A 21,777-nucleotide genomic window follows, 5' to 3' on the forward strand; every position below is an offset into this window, starting at 1 on the left:
AGCATCTGGTCAAAACATTTATGAAATCACATAGTTGAAGACTACAACTAAACCACTGAGCAAAAACAGTGAGATCATCATCACCATGTTCTTTAAAAGAACATCGATGTCCTTACTATCCCTACACCATACATTGTTAGTTAACAAAATGATGAGCTCAAAGTTTATCTTGATGATGACAATTATTTCATGTAACTCACCTCTTTTTTACCTGGTAAGTCAATATAGTATCCAAGTTCCATATGTAACAAGTTGGCATGCGGATCTACAGGTAGCTGGCTACAAGCAGCATAGACCTGGATCTTCTTAAATTCAACATCTCTATCATCAATCTGACATGTCTCCCATGAAAAGCTTTCAACCCAGATTACACAGTTTGTTTCATTCATTTGATACAAAGCATTTTGTTTTGGTCTCCACTTCGGCTGAGTCCCTACAAAAGTAAAACAATTGCTGAATCAGAAAGTTGGTACTATCATTTTCTTCTGTTTCTTTTCAAGATGTCATATCACCATAGAAGTTGAACTAGGAGGAATGCTATCACAGTGCATCGCCGTGTGTTTAGGCCGTGAAGCCTTTACATAGTGAAGGCGCTTTGCGTCGTGCAACAAAAAGCCATATCATTTGTACGACTTCATACAAACATTGTGCATTCGCCTTTGAAACTGAATTTGATTTTACCCACATTTTCGAAAGAGTATGAGAACTTTTCACAACTGAGACTCGTTATGGCGACCAGAGTGGTAAGAAATACACTCTTGTCTTAAGTAACAACTTTGAAAAATAATTCGACGTCTCTAATGCCTAGAGTATAAGTGGAGTGTAGTTGTGCAACTTTTAATGTCTGCAAAGTGTAATTTCCGTTATCTGAGAGGTACCTGGCAAAACATTTCTTGCTTGTATTATTTGAGTACTCCACTCATATAGTGTCATAGTTACTCCTGGAAAATGCCATAAAAAAGCAACCCTTTCTCCTTCAATCCCCTTCCCACACACACCTACTTTTGTGTAACACTTCCATATTATTCTGTGCAAGCACTTCTCATTTTAATGTTAACGTTGCAAAGTTGGTAGTAGTTTATGTAGACTAACAGATCCCACCTTATGAAGTGAGAGTGCTAAAAGTTTGATTCATATTTACATTAAGACAGTCGTCAAAGAATAAGATGCTAGCAAGAGTATTAGCTTAGGTGTGTCGTTTTGCCTCGAGGCTTTGTCCGATCATGGTAAGTGAATATAATTAGGTCTTAAATCATAGTTGAGTAAATGTAGGCAAATGGTTCATAAGAAGATACCAGAACATAACTGGCTAGACTGATTAGGTTCTAGCCTACCTCAAAACTCAGATTACTTTTATTACTGGCTAAATCTATACTGCTTATGCTCTTTTGCAAAATTTACGGTGTTGAGAATATGCCTATTTTCCTAATTGAATTGTTATTGATAACCCAGGAAATCATAACCGTCATCTCATGTTATTTTTACATGTGGGTATATCTTAAGGGATACAGTTTTAAGTAAAATGAGGTGGTGATAATGTTTTCATTAGGTTTTAGTCATTTCGCATCGGAAAGGATAGCCGTAGCCGGTCTAAGGCCTAGGCTAAACCGTATCCAGGGTAAAGTTAATAACAATACAGTAGCTAAGCAGACGACACTATAGTAAGTTCATTCCTATGTAATTGCTTCTACTATCGCTTCCTTAAAATTACCTGTGAAACTGAGTCCACTGACACATTTTTGACGTTTTTGGCACCCAAATGCGGCACACGATATCACAATTTCGACTGATTTATGTCAAATTTATCACGCTGGTTATGTCAAAGACGTAGTGTTTGCATTACGAGCCGGTACTGTACAAGCAAAGCGCCACCAGCAGGATGGGTGGCTTCAGTATATGTCGCATGACGTCATTCTACCTACTTCAAGTTCTATGCATATAACACACTGTAACGTTATCATAACTAAGTCTTAACACTGCCAACTAGTAAGATTGAAATCACTGCAATTTTCTTATTTGCTATGAAGGTCAGTAATGTTACTGCAGAAAAAGCCTATTACTCAGGAACTCAAGTCCTCCAAAAAGTTTGCGTCCTGTAATAAGAGCTTGCCTTTCGATCGAACACCAATTGTGTATTAATTATATGACCTACTTTACTAGTGTAGTTATATATATGCTATTGATTCACAGCCTTTACTGTGTGAATGTTCTACACAATACACTTGACAGTTGGCCAAATGTACAAGAATTGCTGTTTATACAGGGGGGCCCACTCTGCCATTTGAAACAATTTTCAATGCTCAGCCACTCTTTCATTCGCCTTTGTACTTCCCTACTCGCCAACTCCGAAGTGCATGCCTCCTTGTTTGACCTTGTAGCGATCCCAACAACAAATTCTTCAAATGTCCCTGTATCAAAAGTGTGCATCGCTCTCTTAATTCCACACAGTTCTTTACTACTGCATGTATAGGCCTGTTCAAACTACAGAGTTTCAACTACACATGGGCAAATCCTCAAAACCTGACGGTACGCTTGTCTTGAGCACTTTGCAGTATTAGAAAACAACCAGCTCCACAAACATTTTACGCAAAGTCGATTAAAAATAATCAAACTTCAATGGCTACTTTTGACAATGCACGAAGTACAGTAGCTTACACCAGAACATTTGGCCCAAAAAATTGACTGAGGCATGTGGTCTAAGGGACCGCGAAAACAACAAACAAGCTACTGTGGTATGAAAGCACATTTTATATTAGCAACTCTCAATGCCGAGAGAACAAACAAATCCTTTTCAGTATCAGAGATGTAGCTTTCCACAAAATTCATAGATTGTCTCAATTCATACCATTTTCTGGTCAAAACAATGATTAAATTATTACCGCGATAGTCTCTGAAACAAGTGCATCTTCGTACCATGAGCGCTTGTTGTTGAAACGTAGTACTGCATGTGACAACCAGGCCAAACTTTGTGATATTTGGGTGTACACATATGATAGCCTATACCACAGACTTCGCTATCTCTCTATACAATGAAGAGTAATGTTCCAAGTAGTTGCATACAATGTGTTCATTGAGCACTACATATGCAAGAATGTCTGCAGACAATGGGTAAGTGACTAATAAGCCAATCAATCACAGGATAATGGAAAAGCATCCTTGACTATGTTTAGCATGACAATCTCTGTAATGGAAATGTTGTTATCCCTGTACCGCAGTTTATTGTTATTATTTTTTTTACAAACAAATTCAATCATTTGTAGCATTGGAAGAAATTTTGGTTCTCTAGAGAACAAATTGTGTATTTTTGAGAAAAGAAAGCTGTTCATTAAAATATGTATTCTTTTTATGTTTCTTATAGGCCTAGTTGTGAGTGTGTGCTTGTTTTTGTTTAACTCTAAAAAAAGGGTGTAATTTCATGATTTTGTGTCTCTGGCAAAAGCATTGCGTTCCGGAGGCAGAATCCTGCATTGGTAACAATGCTGGTAGGTATGAACATTTATGGTGTGATAAGTGTTGTAGCCTGATTAGTTCTGAAAGGAGTCAGCATTGATACAGTGTTCAAGTTTAAGACATTCAGTATGATATTAATTTAGGTGTGCCACAATAGTTCATGTTTTAAAAAGTAAAATCGACCCATCCAACATAGAAGAAGGGGGCGCTACATAAGCCAGAAATGAGTCCTGCCCCAGTTTTCTTGACCCCATCGGCAATTCCTGGCGGTGGGCTCCGGTGAGTGACTGAGTTAAGATGACTCCGTACACAATGGCTAAAAAAGTGACGTTACAGCAAGTAAATTTGTTGTGATCTACGTACCAAAGAATACATGCTATGAAGACTTATATACAAATAAGACTTTGAAAAGTAACATAGCCAAATATTTTCAATCAATGACAGGTGAGCACCAAACACACATTTGTGGCAATTGCTACATACCAGTAACCGATACAAATTTCACATGTGGGTTGTTACTTTTTTCATTTTAAGTTATCCCAAACATAAGGTAAGATGTACCTTGAGCATGGTGACTGCTGAATACCAGTGCTTTGCATTCAACAGGGTTCTTTAACTTGAGACAGTGAGGCAGGGTGAGCTTTGCACGATGATGCAACTTTATGTTATCTGGAAGCAGTTCCACTACCACTGTTGAGTTACTGGCAAATGATGATTTAGACTCTTCTTGGATATAGTTTGAAATGATTTTCATCTGGATCAAGCATTTCCCGTCAATAGCACCAGGAGGAATATCTAGTCTAACATCAGTCCCTGGTATCTCTAGAATTCTACCTTCTTTGTCAACCACTGCTTGTACACTAAGAGGCGTTTTCGCATAAGAATCTTTTGATTATAATGCAAAGAGAGAAATATGTTATGTAAACAACTGGCAGATTAGGACTTAAAAGTCCTCAACTCAATCAATGCTTAGTATATAGCTAATACATCTGCCAGTGCTCTCCTATAGTACAATCCCCGCATTGGAGTCAAAGAACACTGTGATCTTAATTCTGTTTGCTGTTCCTAGCTCCATGTCCTTTGCTCCATGGTCCATTGCTCAAGGTCAGTACTATTTGACCTTGCTTAGAAACAATATGTTTCCTGTGAGCTGCTCCATATCCCATATTGAAAGCATAACTTCAAAACGCAAAGGTCATAAACATGTGTGTTTAACTTTAGGGTTTTCAGTCATCATGTACAGGAGAGATTCACATTATCTATGAGCAGGACTTCAGATATTGTATTTTCAGATATCACCCTGCATCATATACTGAAATACAGTTCCTGTCTCTGTGTTTCTCAATATACTGATACAGCTAAAAACATTCTCATCTCGTATAGACCTCTACTTAGATCATGATACCAAAGTTCATATTCCCAACATATCTCAAAAATAGGCAGTTAGCTGTGTATCAATGTTTTTATATTAACTTTAGGATTCTAGGACATGATGAGTTCATTCACTATACTGTCATATCATTAAAGGTTTAGTATGATTAACATTTCACATGTACTCTTCATATCCTTGTACCACCAAACGGTTTGAAAATCTATAAGCTGACCAACATTTACGGCAAATTCTTGATAGGTTTCATTTTTACTGTAGTGATGTCCCTATTGATAGTAACATATTATGAGTAGGAGCTTGTGAGACACCCTTCAAAGATGGACACATAACTGTATAAAAATAGTGAGACCAAATGGATATCTCAGAATACTGGCAAATATCTCATTTGCATATAAATGTTAACATGATTGTTGTTGCAATTAACATGTTAATCTCACACCTCTTTCAATGCATTGTTATTGGAAGTCATGTATATGTATAAGGAGAACTAAATTGATATTCATTTTGTTTCAAACATATCAACGTTATATAACATAGTCAGAAAATTAAAGGTATGCATGACATAACACAGGTTGTAGGCTGAATCATAATAATGCTCCTTTCAAGGGGAATAACCTGCATATGGATTTGATATGTTTTCATACAGTTGTAACATCGTGTTATAAGAAGTAATCATAAGGCTCCTTTACAACCTAATGTTCTTTACAGCTGCTTGCTAAATGACAATCTGACGATTGCTTTACTTCTTATACTTCCATGGAAAATTGTTTCTAGACTTACATAAGTTTTTTGCAGCATAGGTAAGTTTTTATAAGGAATGTTAATTGCTATTTCTATAAATGTTAATATCCTTTTCATATTGTATTTGGATATGGAATTTACATATGTATAGTGTAAATACAAACCATGAAAAACATAATCTCTCTTACTGATCTCATGTTTTGTTGTCTTTGACTTACCTGAAGTTGTACCACATTGTTCCCTGTTAAGAAGATAATCGGACAGGTCCTTTCGATTAGTTGCTATTAGAGCGTCTCTCAGTGTTTTGTTTGTTGCTTTCATCCCACGTTTCCGTTTCCATAGTAGCAACATGTGGTACACAACTTCTTTTTGTCCCTTTCTTCTGTTATCTGCCTCTATGTTTTCAAGCTCTGTCTCAGCAAGCTTCACATTTCTTCCCACATCTCGCCATTCTTTGAACAAATTTCCTGACAAGTCCTTGAAATAACCAGAAATCAAAAATGTTTCATCGTTCTGATGCTATTTCACTATGCCAATTGAAATTGAGCTAATCCATATAAGAACCTCAGTAGACGGTCAAAAACTAGAACACTAATGAGGCAAATGCTCATATCAAATACTTTTAAATAAGGTGAGTTGTGTACTTGACAGTTTAAGGGGCTAATGTAATGGTATAATTCTGCCCCACCCATTCATTAATATGCTTGACTAAAGCTATCATTATCCATGGACACAGCAGCAATTTTGTGCGAAAAGTGTGACTTTGACACAAATAGACACAGAATAGACAGAGTTGCCGCATATTTGTCACGCAGGTGTTTACTGGAAAAAGATTGGAAACTCAGAAGAAGGGTTGACACAGGAATCTGTAAGGATGCAGAAGTTCTAGCAGAGTCTCAATACTACCGATGTGTTTGTAGTTTATATTGTTTTAGAGTTAGATTTCAGTTAAGACAGGTATTTCAGGTGGAAGTTATTTAATGCATCTTGATTGACAAACGTTTTCCACACATAGCATATGTTGCAAAATTAATTACAAATATCCCAGATTCAGGTGGGGACAAACTTGGGAAGTCATTATATAATTAAAGCTTATCCCAACAAACCGAACTAAGTTCCTCGCATAACTGTGAAACATGCTATGATTCCATTATTGTGTTATATGTTTTGTGGGACAACAAACTAAAGCAACATTCTTCTTTTCAAGAGTACAACCCAAGCTGTCTAGGCCGTTGCAGTTCCATGGTAAAATGAAGCCTTTAATGCCAGGTACAGAATATATCAGTCACTTACAAGCTACCAATACCACTGTCACATTAGCACAGTCTGTTACTTTATTGTTCAGTTAAGTATGTCAGTGGCTCCTGCAGCACTGCATGTGGTAATTGATAATACGTCAGATGCACAACGGCCTTCTTTACACCTTCAATACTATGCTAAGATCAGCAACCATGTAACGTAGGTACTGCAAGACTGTGGTTGACATTTTGGTGTAACCTTATGTGAGTGTTTCAGACATCAAAATATGGCAAAATACCTCAAAATTGGTATCTGAAATGATTTTTGGCTACAAAAATGAATAGCTTTTTCAAACAACTTCATGTACTATCTACTGATAAACTTTCCACAGAGTTTTCCAATCTGGTAGCAGAAGCACAAAAATATATTGCCAGCTAAGCATCACAATATTTCAAGTATTGAGATAAAAAGTAACATAAAATCCCGTCTATCATTTGCATAATTGATTTCATTCTAACAATTTAATATTAAACACAAACACATAAACACTTACTAACGATACAAACATGCCAAATATGAAAGATAACAAACATGTACGTGGCAATGTAATATGTTTACAGTATGCCTCACCTACTAATTAATATGCATGATATTACTTCTTAAATCAAAAGGAGGCATATAGGGCAACTAGACATGTATACTTTTTGATAATGTGCGGGATGTTTTCATTGTTAAATTGGGAACAACACAGTAATGTCTAAATGTCGGTCTGTTATCACGTAGTGAAAAATCAGTCACGACTCTGTCAATTTAGGAACCAGTCTGTACCAGTCAGAAATCACAGATTTAGAGAGATATTGGTCAAAAGTCATGAATCACACTTGGAGTTCTCACTCAATAATACTTACCTGCAAAGTTTCATTTGTTACTTCTTCGCTATCTTTAGTCATTGCTTCAGCTGCTGCTGGCTTCCCTTCAGCTTCTCCTCTAATTGCTTGATGAGATGGCAAAGAAGGATTCTGTGAGAAAGAAATGGAAAGGAGATAGTTGAGAATTACAGGGGCGTATCCAGGATTTTCCTACCCGGGGGGCGCGAATTACTATCTAAGCGGAGCGCCACCATCGGTTGGCGTGCATCGTACAAGAAAATTTCTTGTTTTGATAACACCCAGATCACCGGAAATGGCACTTCTCAAGCTTGAAAATGACCAACCAGATGTACACTTTTTGCCTGAGAACCAAGTATTTCCCAATAGTTTTTTCCATCCATAACCTTTTTGCAGATTGTCACCAGTCACAAATCATGTTCGAACTCATCGCATGTTCTGTGGATCATTGCTTTTGTAGGTGATTCTACGTTGCGGCCCACAATATCCGTCAGCCCCACTTTTCAAGGTTTTAAGCCCATTATTCGTTCAGAATATAGGAAAACCTCCTTCAACCCCTAATAGACCGGTCAAAATTGCACGAGTAGAGGGAAGTGTGATGAAGAATGTTGGTCAGAAATTTCGAAAATTCAGACACAGTTAATTTATTGGTGTACAAATATTAAAACTCTTATAACGGCTATTATAAAACTTGGTTGAAGGAAAAAAATAGCATATAGTTCCCAAACCGAACACTATGCACATAGGCGTTGGAGGCAGGGGGGTTGCAGCCCCTAATTCGCCATTACTAGTGTAAAAAAAAAGGTTTGACATAATTGGACCTTCATGCTTTTCTCCATCTACATAAGACATTTCATTGTTTACATTAGCATCCTGCGGTATACTGCGCAACTTACACGGACCGTACGGTACACGATGGCATGAGATGTAATAACCGATGCTTGCTTATATGCTATTGAATTTCACATGAGGAACATTTTTGGTTATTTTTTTCGGGCAAGTGGACAGTTTTGAGGCTTTCCATCCTGGAACGCCATTTTCATGCTCACTGATATGATGTGATATCTGCTGTTTGCTTTACAAATTCGAACAGGCGCGCAGCGAGGAATTTGCCACTGAGGGATGGGCGAAGCCTGTAGGCAAATTTTCTAAGCGTAGCGCCACCATAAGTTGGCACGTAGCGTACAAGCAAATTTTGGCCGAAAATGCCTCCCAGATCGCTGGAAATGAGAATTCCCAGGCCTTGTAAGTTGCATCTAAGCACTTTCTATTTTGAAATTACTAGCGATACCATAAAAAAATATGCGTCATGTTCCCCGACGACACGGTCGAGTTCGAGACCAGCCACAGTTGGATTCATAGCACAATTCTACAATTGTTTAAGGCGTATACACACACGCGCGTTATGAAAGACCATATATAGTATATATATAGATCATGAGTGATGAGAGAGGAAAAATGGAAACGACAAAAATGGAGTTGTCTGTGTAAATGGGGTAGGGTGAGGCACATGCCCCTTCCGAAATCCTTGATCCGTCACTGGCTACCCTGTGTATATAATAGGGATCAGTGCTGTAATGATGTCACTGTTCCTCTTTCTCTTCCCGGTGTCTTGGCTTTTTCGTTTACTCCCTCCTTTTCTCCTTTTTCTCTTTCTTCTTTTCTTTTCTTTTCCCTTCCTTCCTCTCCTCCTCTTTTTTCCCCTCTTTTTTCCTTTTTTCTTCTCTTTTTTTCCTCTCTTCTTTTTCTTACCCGGGGGCGCGTGCCCCAACGCCCCCCTGGATACGCGCCTGAATTACCCACTGTTTGTTATAAATAATGAGACCACAATCATCTTGATAGTGCTTGCACTTATTTCTATTTCACCTGCAGAGTGTAATGGTCCGCAACTGAAATATAGCTTACAAAGACTAGGCTTATGTGTCTAGTAACGGCATATGTGTGAATAAAAGTTCCTGAGTTTCAGTGAACATGAGTTTCAGTAAAATGTTAAATATTTTTCAGACATCATTATTCTGATATATGATGTGTATATTATTTTTGTATCACTAACTGTATCACGTATTCATAGTGTGGTAAGCCATAGATGTAAATATTCATGAACTTGTACACACCATAATGAAGATCTATTGACTTGTGTGGCAACAAATAAAGGAAGGTACCAGGAATCAGTTATCATGTCGACAAAGCCTATACAGTGACATAGTATAAAAACATATTTATGCATGAATATTAGTGAGGTTTATGATATCATAAATCTATATACTTACATTGAATTATCCAAGTACATGTATAATGCAAATTAGACATACTATTCCAGAGGTATCTGATAAAGAATTTGATGTTCACTGGTTGATTTTCATTATATGCACACACAAACAACACGGTTGATTGTATGAATGAAGTGTGACACCAAATATGCCAAGAAGGAAACCAAGGAACATTTGGTTCATGTCTTGTATTTGAAAGCCATTTCAAGCAATTTGATGAATATAAATGACTTAGAGTTGGTTACGTCATAAAAAATGTGCCTATTATGCAGCAATATCACCATACCAGTGTGAACTAAATGTTACGTTTAGCCCCACACACTCTTATATATTCATGAGATGAGAACCAAGAACAATAGGGTGTATTTATTCCCTAGGGATCATCTATCTTCCATGAATCATATTGATTCTACTTGTGGTTGTTGAGATATCATGTTTACAAGCTGCTTTTGACAATTTCCCATTAAGCCTCAACCACCATGAATATTAGCAAGGTGAAAAGTGTTGTTGAAGAGAACAGGTACATACTCTGCACTTACATCACCATACCAAGTTATTAATGGGACGTACGGTTGCATTCACGTATATCTTATATGCAAGTTCCCACACGCTTTTATCATGATTACTAGCATTTCATACTTTTCAAGCTTACAGGAGAAAGAAGGTTTATCATTAGTTAGGTGAGATTATTTTATTCGCGTCCTTAAATATCACTACTGTTAAAGATATTTTTTTGTCGACTGCTTAATAGATTCAAAATTATCTTCATGCACTCAGTATCGACAACAAGGGGGGCATTGTTTCTCCCCCCCCCCTTCTTATGATACTTCACCCCACTTATGATAATTGCCCCCACCCCATTTGACCTCAAAGTCAGCTATAAACAAAAATGAATTTCTCTTCTACCCAATTTTTATTCTTTGTGTAATATTAGGCAGGGTCTTTGCCCCCTGGACCCCACAGGGCCTTGAAATATATTCCAATGGAATTGCAATGTCTGGAATGTATTTCTGTTCTTAAGTTAAAATAGCAACAAAAAAAGGTCTGAAAGCTTTTCAGCGTCTGGTCTTGAAACACCCATAATAAAGCTTAAATCCCGCTTTCCAACCACTTCTGGGTGTTTCTCCCACTGCCCCCCCCCCCCCATCAGGGCTTTAAAATACATTCCATAGAAATTGACTTATCTCTCTCACATATATTTTGTGCTTTTAAGTTGCTGTTAAAAACGTAACTCAGCTAGTCACTGCAGTCACTATGCAAAAAGCCAAGTTGGCCTCTAGATCAATCAACATTCCTCAGTAAAAATGATGAATGTATGACCTCTTATATGCCCCAAATCTTTTCCACAATATTTAACTTAGTGCAAAATAGAAGTTATAATAAAATAAAATTTAGTTCATTGATGTAGCTGCAGTAGAGGTTAGGATATGTTCTCAAGCCCCTTAAATTTTCCTGTGATGTGCACTTTACACAGGTCCTCTTTTACACTTCAAAATTCTCTCCAACCTTTGTTGCCTCCCACACCCCACTTGTCCCTCTACTTTGGAATTTCTGATGCAGCCTCTGCATGCACTGTATATAGACATTAAGGAAAATTCCATTCACTAAATCATTCAACTTATCAGTATAATATCAGCACGACATATTATTAATATAAAAGATTTATGCAAGGTCATGATATTATGAAACAAACAACATGTATATCTTCAAATATTTGTCTATTCATAGTATAAATACAATGAACTCATCATCTTGAACTTAAGTTAGTCTCCATAATCATTGAAGGCCTCAAATACATAGTCAATAATAAACAGTTGAATAGTACAATAACAGTTATTCCAGATTTATGAAATACCATGCACATAGACCTGTGGTCAATCCTATAATATATAAGACGAATGAGTGTCAAATTTCAAAAGGGTGTGCCTCTCAGTAGAACAAAGTTTGCTGCAATTGCAATACACATACATAATAGTTGTAACAAGTACATATGTGCTTCAAACAAAATGGAACTGGATTCATGATGGCACAGTGGAATGTCTTTCCAACTTTCATTTGATTTCACCAATGTGCAATCTACTGCACTGTCAAAGATTAAGCTAATATGCTGTGTACAATTACTAATATAATTAAGCTGAACATACCATTAGCAATCTTGTCACACAAAAGTATCTCATTGGTTTCAGTTATCATAAGGCAACATAGCAGTCATTTTTCAGCCTAATCCCTTTTCTCGCCACCTTATAGACTCATAATTACTTATTTGACTTTTATTTATTTAAATTCCTAACGTTTTTCTTTATTGTAGTTCACTGCATAGTTGATATGCTGCATCCATTTTCATCTTCAGTAATCCTTTCACCTCCTACGTCATTTTATTATCACTGCCTATTGTACTAATTGTACACCATTCATTGTCCAGTGTCCCAAACAGCTTGATAAATCTGTGAGTATGTGAAAATGTCTGTTTGATCTGTTTTCCTCCCTTTTCCTTTTTGTCTGCGTTTGAAGATCCTTCAGATGCTCTAAGTTTGATGTACTTATTATTTTAGAAATTATAAGATAAATTAAATCTACATGGTCCACTTCTTATGTGTGATGGTACTTAAGAAGATACTTTTGATATGTATGTATGATCTGGACAATCCATAAATTCCCAACAGGTCTTACTACATTGTAGAACATTTCAAAAGTGAGCCATGATTCTTAACTTACATTTCCTTTGCTTGGAACATCGCTGCTTTTGTCTTCTTGTTGTTCCACTGCTTTATTTGTTTCGTCTTTTGTTGATGGAGAAAAGTGATATAAACATTTATATGAATAAACCACCAAAACCGTTATGGAAGACAATATATCATCAATTGTACCAGTCTTTCATGCAATATATAAAACATCATAAGCCAGTCCAACGACAAAAAAGTCTCAAAGACTAGTTTTGTCCTTACGTTTTCAAAAGTTGACTGAACCTTTAGTAAGTATACTTTAAGGCCAGCCTCCACAATTTGTTCCAAGGCTGGTCAATAAGGACACCGTTATATTATTGTGAAGTTAGTACAAATTAATGAAAGGACAGGGCTTGTAGGACCATTAGGGCAAAGAACGTCATCAAAACTGAGGATGAAGAACCCTCATTTATCAGCAGAATTCCAACCAGGACTATGTATGCCTGCTTCAATTGTGGTTACAGATTATTGCATGTACTTCAGCAATTGTTCTAGAGTTACAGCGACTGTTAAAAACCTTGTTAATTACACATTTTAAGTTTTAAATGATTGTTCCTATTAATAACAGAAAACTCACCAGAGATTGGTTTCAGTGATGGTGATGTTGCTGACATTCTCCCTGGTAATATAAAGTTCATCTAAATGAAAATTTCATTCAGACAAGAAAAGACAAAAATAAATATTGTGGAAAATCATACAAACCTGATTGAAACTACATGTTGAACCAGAAATCCCAGAAAATTTGCGATGCATTGTTATATATATTTTTTTTCATTTAACGAGTTTGCTGATGTAGGTCAACTCAATAAAATTTAATGAGAATTAGAAGATCACAAAATTCAAGCTCCATTTGCCATGACATCAACATATTTGTATAATTACATATCACCAAGGATCTTACAATATACAACAAAATGACCCAAATCCAGACCAAACAGCTTTCTGATGTTGGCTAAAAAAGTCAGATGAATGTTTTATATAATAAGGGATATATTCTTGTTGAGCTTTAGAATAAATTAGATCCATCATTAGCCCTTTCAGAACTGTTACCAAGGAAGGAAGCTCATGGCATTATATTATTCATTGTGAAATATTTTGATAGTTTACAACTTTCCTTTAAAAAATACTTCTATCATATATCGCAAGTGATTAGGTAAAATACTTCAGACAGCAAATATATCATGTGTGACAAGACATAGGTTGTGAAAGTCCCCCAATACAAGAGCATCAATTCTCTGATACATATTTCATCTTCTGACTACTCTATACAGTGTTCCAAATTATTTGAGACCAATGTAGAATATTGTGCCTCATCGCAAAATGAGTGGCAACCAAGAAGTCACTATGAAGGAGTATGAACATACTAAGTATGGCACTCATCAATGGTGAATTTCATGAGTAAAATTTGTACACAGGTTTCAAATTTTGACTATTGCTGACATTAATATGACATATGAACCCTGCCAAAACTACTACAAGGATAGTATTCATGAAGGGGTACCTACCTACTGTACCAAGTATGAGATTCACTGACACTGTTATTACATTGGCCCATAGTGACCTTAAATATTTTTTTACCTACTTCTATGACAAACAAGAATTCACTACGAACATCTACAAACCAAGCATGATATTCATCATTGGTTTGAAATTTTACATTCTTCAGTGACATTTGATCTCCACTAAAACATACTAAAATCTAGGATTCAGATGAACTCTGACCACCACAATAATGAAAACAGCCAACAGCTTTCCCAAGGAAATCTTGATGCAATACTTAAAATTCCAAGATGGTTAATAATGTTTTAGCAGGCATATCTCATACACACGCACAAACACACATGAATCACATATACTTGTTTGCACTTTGTTAAGGAATAAACCAGAAAGCCAAGAGGCCTATATATTCCTTGCCACATTTACAGTGTATCAGTACATTTACTGACTACTGTGCACAGACAGTTTTATACTTAATAGGCTGGCTCCAAATACCAAGTGTGAAGTTCATCCTAGTTTTACCTTTGGAGCTAATATTCTCACCATGAATGACATTTGAGTATTCAATATGGTTGAGCCACATACCAAGTGTAAAGTTAGTCAAAGCTAACCTTTGACTTCTGGAGTTATCAAAATGACAATAATTTGAGATTTGACATCTACTGACCCCAATTGAAATTTCCAAATAACTAAAGCAACCAAGAACTTACTGAGGGGCACCCACATACCAACTATGTGATTCGTCAGGCCAGAGTAATTTAGTCTGCTTGTTTACATTGTCAGAATTTGCCTCCTGTTGACCTAACTTGACCTAACTTGACCTCTACTAAAGCTGCTTTATGGAGCACCTTACACCCAACTATGACATTTATCAATGCTATTGATGTCCAGTAGTTTGTTTACAATGTTTCCATAGTTTGTCCACAGGTAAACTCAAATGAAATTTGACATTGCAAATAAACTAAAGCAGCCAAGAGCTTTGTAACGGTTATCAACATACAGAGTTTGAAGTTTGTGGACCGTGAAGTTTGTGTTAAGTTAACAAACTTGTTTTCTAATAAATTAGCTACATCCGAGGACACCCTTTATTCCGACCCCTTGTCTGGACAACGGATGACTATTGTCCACCATTGGTTGACTACTAGTGACACAAATTTATTTTCCCATGTTACCACTTCTTAGGCCGAGACATACATACACGCTATCACCACGTCATATGTTCCTTTTGCCTTGACTCAAACTTAAAGAGGAGTTTTGCTGATTAAGCAAAGGAATATCAGAACACAATTTGAAATGAATGACAATAATTAAAAAAAAAGGATAATGCATCTCACCATCCATTCTCCAGTTGTCACATTTAATGTGTGAATTAAGTGTTCTCCAATGATCCATTCAACTGAAATGAGAATAATTATATAAAAATAAGACCCTCAGCCACCCTCACATGGAATATTTTATTGAAAACATTTTTGTATACATTGACACATTTCTCTTGTTTTGAGGATTAAAAAAAACATTTTAAAGTTACAGGTTATATTGGCACTAATTCTTATCATATAAATTGTATCACGATCAACTTAGTGAATACCAAAACGTTTTGCACTAATATAATCTAAAACATTTCCTCCCTCCTTAACAAATAGAGCACTAATGTAGTTAACCATTACTGATCATAATCCCTTTCACTGTAGTAATTTATTTTACTCAGCTGATGATGTTCAATATACTTTACAGCTCCACACACACACACTAAAACAAATGTAACACCTTGAATTGCTGTCTTCATTAAGTGTGCTTATTTCCTTGTGATGATTGTTATCACTGTTAATATGTCTAGTTTCTTATGTAATGAAGTTTCCTAATTTCAGCTTGTCCAAGCTATTATCATAATCTATCTCGCTTAACTGTTGATACAATTAGTACGCGGGCTAAAAGCCAAAGTTACATTTTTTCAACATCCTGGACAGAGCTACATCTCATACCACTATGCAGAAGCAGGACTAGAATGAAACAGCTTTAACAAAATATGAGGCTAAGTTATTGTATCACATACAGAGGAATATCTGTTACATCTAATTACCAAGCTCTTGTTATTCAGGTAATAGAATTTATGTTACCTGAAACGTTTCGGGATTGTAAGTTATTCAGATCTTTATCATCTTTCACAGCTACCGGTGGACTTGGTAATAGTAAGCTAAGAAAAAAAAGTAAAATGTACGATAAAATATCTCCCACTTTGCAGATTTTTATTAAGAAAAAGAAATAAATACAATCGTTAGATAAATTAACATAGAAAGAATTACATAGAGGGCATAGGCCCTTAATTTTCAGGAAAATGCTTAGTTTTCTACAATTATATATTATGATAAGTATTGTATTTTGTAAAAGGAGAATTTAGACCAACTCTTGGAATCACCTATTTACACAATATTTTCATATTGCTGGTCTCAAATGACATTTGATCTCATGTTAAGTAGGGGGCACCTATTAACCTAGTGTACATTTTACAGATACTATAACTATTAAGTAGGCTTGTTACAAGGTTTTGGAACTGATGAACCAAAATTTTTAATAAGCTCTCATCATAGTGAGAGCAGTTGAGAACGAAATTTTAAGACAAAGAATACTGATATAATGATACTTAAACTTAATAATATGCAGATCAAAAAGACAAATGATGCTTTGTCCACGATAACACTTCTAAGCATTATGGGTGGAAGAGTGCTAATAACGTTACCAGTTCACCCTAGACATGGTCTAATGAGAATGAGCTAAGCCTGTGGGGAGACAGGTAAGCTAGGAGTGAAGTAAATTATGACTAGGTAATCTCGATGTAGCAGAATGTCAGAAATAGTTATGATGCAGTGAGAAAGCCAAACTATTTGCATGGTTCCCCATTGTTGATAGATATCAAATGCTTGGAGATATTTCTGCTGAATGTTCTTCCATTAGCTCTATAAATCACACATTCCAATATATCCTTATTTTCGATATCACATAGAGCGAAATTTGTAGTTTTGTGTGCCAACTTTTAATTAGTCCTCACCGTGCTACTTCAACCTTTTCATTGTTGATAATGAATTTCATGAGATCTTCATAATCTTGTTCAATCAGCTTCTGGTCCCACCGATTCACTTCAATAGCCCTCAGGGTATTCAAAACTCCCAGCGAGACATCATCCTTTAGGATCAGGGCTTTCTCTGTAATTTTTTCTACAACATCTGAAAGCTTCAGACATTTGATTGGAATCTGGAGAATAATTCACAGATATTGTAGTATGTCAACCTGAATCAGTACTCAACAATAACAAGTGGAAAACAAAAACCTAGAAACCTGAAGAGAGACATTACGATTAATTTTGTGTGCTATTGAAGATATGAAAATTGTAATATGTGTCATGTAGTGCACAAAATCAGCTATAAGTTGTCCCATCCATCACAATATCCTAAAGCAACACTAAGGATTGATTAATAGCCAACCTTTCTTTTATACCATTGATGAAATGTGTACTTTACGATACACTGATCTTGTAAATTAAATAGATGGTTCAGCATATGATAATGTTGTATTGAAATGATTCACACATCCCAGAATGATCTGCCACTGTATAATACCTGTAAATCAATTCATATCTTAGTCTAATATAACCAGAATGAGTACATTAGGTCGATCTTATATCTCAACATACTAGATTTCCTTAAGTTTGAATTTTGCATCCTACAGATTGATGCTGTACTTGACACTGGAATATTGAATGTTGTCTTAATGCACACTACAGATTATGTATCACAGATATCGGATATAAGCAGACGTTTGCTGTGTATTTGAGCTAAGAAAGTTGTATTCACACTTTACCTGTGATCTTGAAGCAAAGGTGAGCATAGAAACCTTTGACCTCAGCAGCAGTCGACTATCTTCAGAGCTGAAGGTGACGGATTCTCTTCTACAGACCTCTTTGAGAATGTCTTTGACCTTGTGTCCTTTGTAACCATCATACTCAGCAAAACAGAGGCAGATGCAGTTGATGATGTAATCAGGAATCTCACAATCTCCTGTTTTAAAGTCTCTCATTAGAAAACTGACAATGAAATGAAAGCTGGGAGGACAGATGTGACAAGTGAAGCGCAAGATATAATGAAGATCAGCTGGGTCTATGTTAGCCAGGTGTTTTCTGAACAATTGATACTTGTAATGATGTTCAGTTGATTTGTGACCACAGAACAGGCGGGCTAAATACTTTGCTGCAAACCACTCTTGGATTAACTTATGAAGGAATTTGACCTGTAACGAGATATATTTCGGAGTTTTTCTATTCAGTAAAGGTTCTGATTTTTCCTCTGTTGATTCCAGTATTGGATTACTCTCTGATTGAATGACAGATGCCAAAAGATCAGGTTCAAGGGATAGCCCTTTCTTTATCTCTGTAGTAACATTAGGCTCATCACTGATGGAATCTGTCTGGGGACTTCCACTGCCTGAGTCAGTCTGAAGATCTCTACTAGGGGAATTAAATGGAGTTCCTTCCTCAACAACAAGTAACCCAGCATCTATCCATGTTTTGCTATAACTGACACATCTATCCACAAAATTTTTCTGCCAAAATAATTGTTGGTTTCCTTTACAGAGGCCGTTAAAGGCAAGTTCCTCCAATGTAATGTGGGGTTCTATTGATACTTCACTCTCTGATCTGCTCTCATCCTCTTCACGACCTGATTCCTGCTGCTGATGTGACAGATGACCCGAGGTGTCTTCCTCATCCTGCACAGGACACAGAATGTCTACAATGGCCTTCACAAAAGGAGTAACCCTGTCAAGCTGACCCTCTTGTAACTCTCCTAATCTATCAATGTTATGTACTAACAACACAAAGAGTAGTGGAACATTACAAAGATCAAGAATAAATGGAACATTATCAATCAATTCCTTTACTTCTTCTTGCCTTTTTTGATTATCAGAGTAGACCTTTTCAATGTATTCATTCCTCTCATCCTCACCAAAGCTTCCTATCTTCAACATTGGACCCGGAGGTAGATGCTTGGTATAATCTGTCCTAGCTGTGATCATAACAATGCAGTTGGACAGTTTCTCCTTTGTCATTACTCTCATGACTTCTGAGGAACTGCCATCTTTGGCTACACCATTGTATTCCTCTAACCCATCCAATATGAGGTAGACTTTCTTCTTACCACTGTTAAGCATAGACTCAATATCCTCTTCTGTAATGGGAATGCCTTTACGGATGTAGAACATCTTGATAGCTTGAATAATTGTCATGTTATCAACAATTTTCAAGGGCAGATAGATGACCATGGGGATATCCATTAGCTTTCCACAACACCAGTCATAGGCCAACTGAGAAGAGAGCATTGTCTTGCCGGAGCCTGGCTGTCCTTCCAGAATGATTCGAGTCTCTGCTTTTAGTCTTTCATCAGTAAAGATATCTAGGTAGTGCAGCTTACATTTTCGGTCAACTTCTCTGCTAGATATTTTTGAACCAGAATTTGTTAAGACTAAGCGGCTGGCAATAAAGAGATCATTAGATTTCCATTGACAAGACTTCATCCAGGGGACAGGAGTCATTGTTTCAAACCAACTCTTCATCTTCTGTTGTAAGCAATTCAGGAATAAGCTCTCTTTGTCTTTAAAACAAGGAAATATAAAGCACAGTTCAATTTATATTGAAAACAGTTAAAATGTTTCACAATTTATGACAATATAAAGAATATCTACCATACTGAAAAACGAGTGTGCTTTGATATCAATAGTTTGGGCAATCTCGTAACACCGTATCTTTGGTAACATTTATTAACAACTACAGTAGTATGATCTTCAAATGTAAAGGAAACTCACTTCTAACACAAACTAAGACGCTGTCATTGCTCAAACATGCTAGTCAGTTTAAAAATTACTCAGTAATACAAACAGCAATAATAAACAAGAGCCCAAGGGCACTGTGGTTCCTTGCATAGGGGTATATGACAATACACATAATATTATCAAGCAAGATTGGGCTCAAATAGTCCAACTAATTGTAGTCCTACATGTACCCATAAAGTAACCAACACTATAGCCAAAACTTTTGTGATCACAAATTGTGATCGGATTTTTGATTGGAAGGCACTTTTGAGATCTAAATATGGCGTCGAAAATGTAAGAAATATAAGGTCACCTACAAGCGGGTCAACAGATATGATAATATTGGTGACCTCAAATCACATGACCGTTAGGTTTGAAAATGTTCCACTACCCCATTCACAACTTGTCTCAAAATATCAATCATGTCACACCTTGGCATTGGGAGTTAATTGCATTATATCTAAAAATTAACTTTGAACTTGTATACATAACTTCACACACAAAGGTCACCCGAGGGTCAACCAATTGACGTTTTTGATCGGTGAGACCTAACTAGAGCATCAAAACTGTAAAAATTCAAACATTTTTTCTTTGCCCATTTTCTCCCCCCAAAATACTAGTTTTTTAACATTAATTGACCTTTGGTGACCTCGGATCACATGACCGTTAAGTTTGAAAATATTCCCCTATACCATTTGCAACTTGTCCCAAAATATCAACCGTGTCACACCTTGGCACTGGGAGTTATTGCACTAAATGTCTGAAAATTAACTTTGACCTCGTATAACTCACACACAAAGCTCACCCAGGTGTCAACCCATTGACATTTTTGATCGGAAGGTACCTTTGATATCCAAATCTAGCACAAGTCTGCACAGCCACCCTAACTCCGACCGAAAACTTTGACCCCATATAACTTCGCACATGAAGGTCACACTGGGTCAACATATTGACATTCATGATCAGAAGGTACCTTTGACATCTGAAAATAGCATCGAAACTGTAAAAATCCCCAAAACACGTAAAGGTCACCAGAGGTCAAATTGAGGTCAAGGGTCACCCAGATGAGGGTCGACAATTGGATTACAATGAAGCAACTCCCAACACTAACGGACATTTCGTTCTCAAGTAATCGCAAAAATACTAGTTTTTTATCATTAATTGACCTTGAGTGACCTTGGATCACATGCATGTTAAGTTGCAAAATGATCCCCTAACCAGTTCACAACTTGTCCCAACATATCAATCTTGTCACACATTGGCATTGGGAGTTATTGCAGTTTTAATATTTTCGGTTTTTGGACCATATCTGACCTTTGGTGACTTTTGTGGGCACCAAAAACAATAGAGCACATCTTCTCAATATGGCGGATCTACAGTCTAAGTTTGGTCTCAATCCAACATTCCCTTATTGAGATAGAGCGTACCCAAGCAAGTGTCACAGATGCACACGCAGACACACACACACACACGCCAACCTGACTACAAAGGTTCCTTTTGCTAAAGCAAGGAACCAAAAAATGCACTCATCACACTTAAGTGAAAACCTGCATTATTATATTTCTCAACAACATACAATGCTATGACACAGTGAGTTCCATCAATGTGCTTCAGTTCAAAACATATTTTGACATCTCAGTCTTCATTCTATCCCTAAAATATTCATATATATTCATATTTTCCATATATATTTATTATATCCCTTATATAAATATATTATATAA

General features: G+C 36.5%; 1 protein-coding gene across 3 annotated transcripts in view; it reads right to left on the reverse strand.

The window, feature by feature from the left end:
- LOC139977172 (uncharacterized) overlaps positions 1-21,777 on the reverse strand; it is a 67,909-nt gene that overhangs the window by 25,596 nt on the left and 20,536 nt on the right. For all 3 annotated transcript variants that reach the window (XM_071986400.1, XM_071986403.1, XM_071986401.1), the window contains 10 exons: positions 18,053-19,836; positions 17,244-17,446; positions 16,315-16,391; positions 15,532-15,593; positions 13,278-13,338; positions 12,693-12,757; positions 7,729-7,839; positions 5,800-6,058; positions 4,012-4,335; positions 201-433 (listed from right to left, as the gene is read on the reverse strand). In XM_071986400.1, the coding sequence (XP_071842501.1) occupies positions 201-433; positions 4,012-4,335; positions 5,800-6,058; positions 7,729-7,839; positions 12,693-12,757; positions 13,278-13,338; positions 15,532-15,593; positions 16,315-16,391; positions 17,244-17,446; positions 18,053-19,836 (3,179 nt within the window). The remainder of the gene's footprint in view (positions 1-200; positions 434-4,011; positions 4,336-5,799; positions 6,059-7,728; positions 7,840-12,692; positions 12,758-13,277; positions 13,339-15,531; positions 15,594-16,314; positions 16,392-17,243; positions 17,447-18,052; positions 19,837-21,777) is intronic.

This window comes from Apostichopus japonicus, chromosome 12, assembly GCF_037975245.1.
Source record: "Apostichopus japonicus isolate 1M-3 chromosome 12, ASM3797524v1, whole genome shotgun sequence".
Taxonomy (NCBI): domain Eukaryota; kingdom Metazoa; phylum Echinodermata; class Holothuroidea; order Aspidochirotida; family Stichopodidae; genus Apostichopus; species Apostichopus japonicus.